Source organism: Nelumbo nucifera, chromosome 1 (assembly GCF_055504915.1).
Source record: "Nelumbo nucifera cultivar China Antique chromosome 1, China Antique-T2T, whole genome shotgun sequence".
Taxonomy (NCBI): Eukaryota; Viridiplantae; Streptophyta; class Magnoliopsida; order Proteales; family Nelumbonaceae; genus Nelumbo; species Nelumbo nucifera.
Window position 1 is genome coordinate 74,596,789 of NC_142649.1, and position 1,839 is coordinate 74,598,627.

A 1,839-nucleotide genomic window follows, 5' to 3' on the forward strand; every position below is an offset into this window, starting at 1 on the left:
TCAGTCAGTCCTTGATGCAAGATCCTCCCAGTCACCTTCTCCTGCACAATGAAGCCAAATGCATCAAAGGTAAATTGACAGTTATTATCTTTTGAGAATTGGTAAACTGAAAGTAAATTGGAGGAGGCATCAGGACAATGAAGAACACGATTCAAGTAAAAGGTGGAGGTGGGAGAAGTTAGAGTGGTAGTGCCAATATGTTTTATGCCCAAGCCATGTCCATTACCCATTGTGACTGAATTAGAGCCATCATAGGGGAGTGAGTCAGATACATTACTGAGGTTTGGAGTGATGTGGTAAGAAGCACTAGTGCACGAATACCATGTGCCATCATCGACAGGATCATGAGATGTAGCTGCCATTGCGACTAATTTTTCTAGTGGATGTCTGCCTTGATAGGTAAGATTTAGTCTTTGAAAACAATCAATAGCTATGTGTCCAACTTTGTTGTAGATTTGGCAAGTAGGTCTAGAGCCATTGTTGGTTGGACATGAAGATGAAGTAGAATGATTACGCCCTTGGTTGGACTGTGAGGGACATGAGGAGGGTGCACCTTGCTGCTTTTGTTGGCATTTGTAATCATTCTGTTGAGAATGTTGGCGGTTTGATGAGTTTGGATGGCACATATATTGGGATTGTTGTTGTGTCTTGGCTACAGCAACAGCGTGAGAGGTCTTTGTAGGAATATCCTTTGCTAGTGACATTTCTTCACAGATAAGTAGATCATGAAGTTCTTCAAGAGTGATTGCTGCAATTCGAGCACAACCACAAATAGTGGAAGAAAATGGACGATAAGATGGTGGTAATCCGTCAAGAATGTAAATTTGCAGTTCATCATCAGACGCGGGTGACCCGCATGCTGCAAGTTGATCACAGATAACTTTAACTTGTTGGAGGTAATCGTTCATAGTGAGAGTGCCCTTTTTCAGACGGTGAAGCTATCTACGGAGGGAAGTGATGTGCATGGGGGTGGATGATGCATAGCAATGTTCCAAAATGTCCCATGCTTCCTTGGATGACTTCACACCTACCCTGTATGGGAGAGCTGATGTAGATAGGGTGGCTTGAATCTAGGAGAGCAACATCTGATCATTTCTAGACTAGGTCATGAACGTTGGATCATTCGCACTTGGAGCTTGTTTGGATCCATCAATGAAGGTCTTGATATGTTGTCCTCTGAGTATGGGCTCGAACAATGATTTCCAGAGTAGATAATTTGTGTTGTCCAGCTTTATGGGTACAAGATTGGAGATCATTGAGATCACTAATGAAGATGGTACTAAGGACGAACTGGCATCAATCTGAGATGTTGAAGTTGAGGCGGACATTGTTGAAGCAGTTTTGCAATAGCTTTGATACCATAAAGAAAGTCAACAACAATGTTGATCAGAACAAGAAGATCACTCTCTTTGGGGTTGATCAACTATTGTATTTATAGCTGTGTTGAGATAAGGTTTACCTGTACAATGATATACATGAGTGTAAGGATAATTGGATTTGTTAGAGGTAGAGTTTATCTGGGTTAGTTACGATAGATGATGGTGGTGAAGAGGTCAGTGGATGGGACACGCAAGATGATGCATGGGCCAGATGAGTGGGCTCACTATCAGTGCGAACACACCTGCGTAGATTACAGGTGACGGTTACAATAATGGCAAGGAAGTTAACAGTACCCAACGACATTCAAGGATGGATATAGACCCATCGGGCAGGGATAATCATTCTGGTCCTAGGAGAGTTGGCGGCACCAGTCTGAACAGAGGGAAGCCCTATGAGTCATGGAAACGACAGCAGGAGGGCCCTGATCTATCAATAGAGGGAACAAAAAATGAGCTTTTC

General features: G+C 43.0%; 1 protein-coding gene across 1 annotated transcript; it reads right to left on the bottom strand.

Moving 5' to 3' along the window:
* Positions 1 to 908, bottom strand: LOC148803441 (uncharacterized). Its single transcript, XM_088895831.1, has 2 exons — positions 227 to 908; positions 1 to 41 (listed from the first exon to the last, which is right to left on the bottom strand). Exons 1-2 carry the CDS (start codon positions 906 to 908, stop codon positions 1 to 3), a joined length of 723 nt encoding a protein of 240 aa, XP_088751957.1.
* Positions 909 to 1,839: the final 931 nt, after the last annotated feature.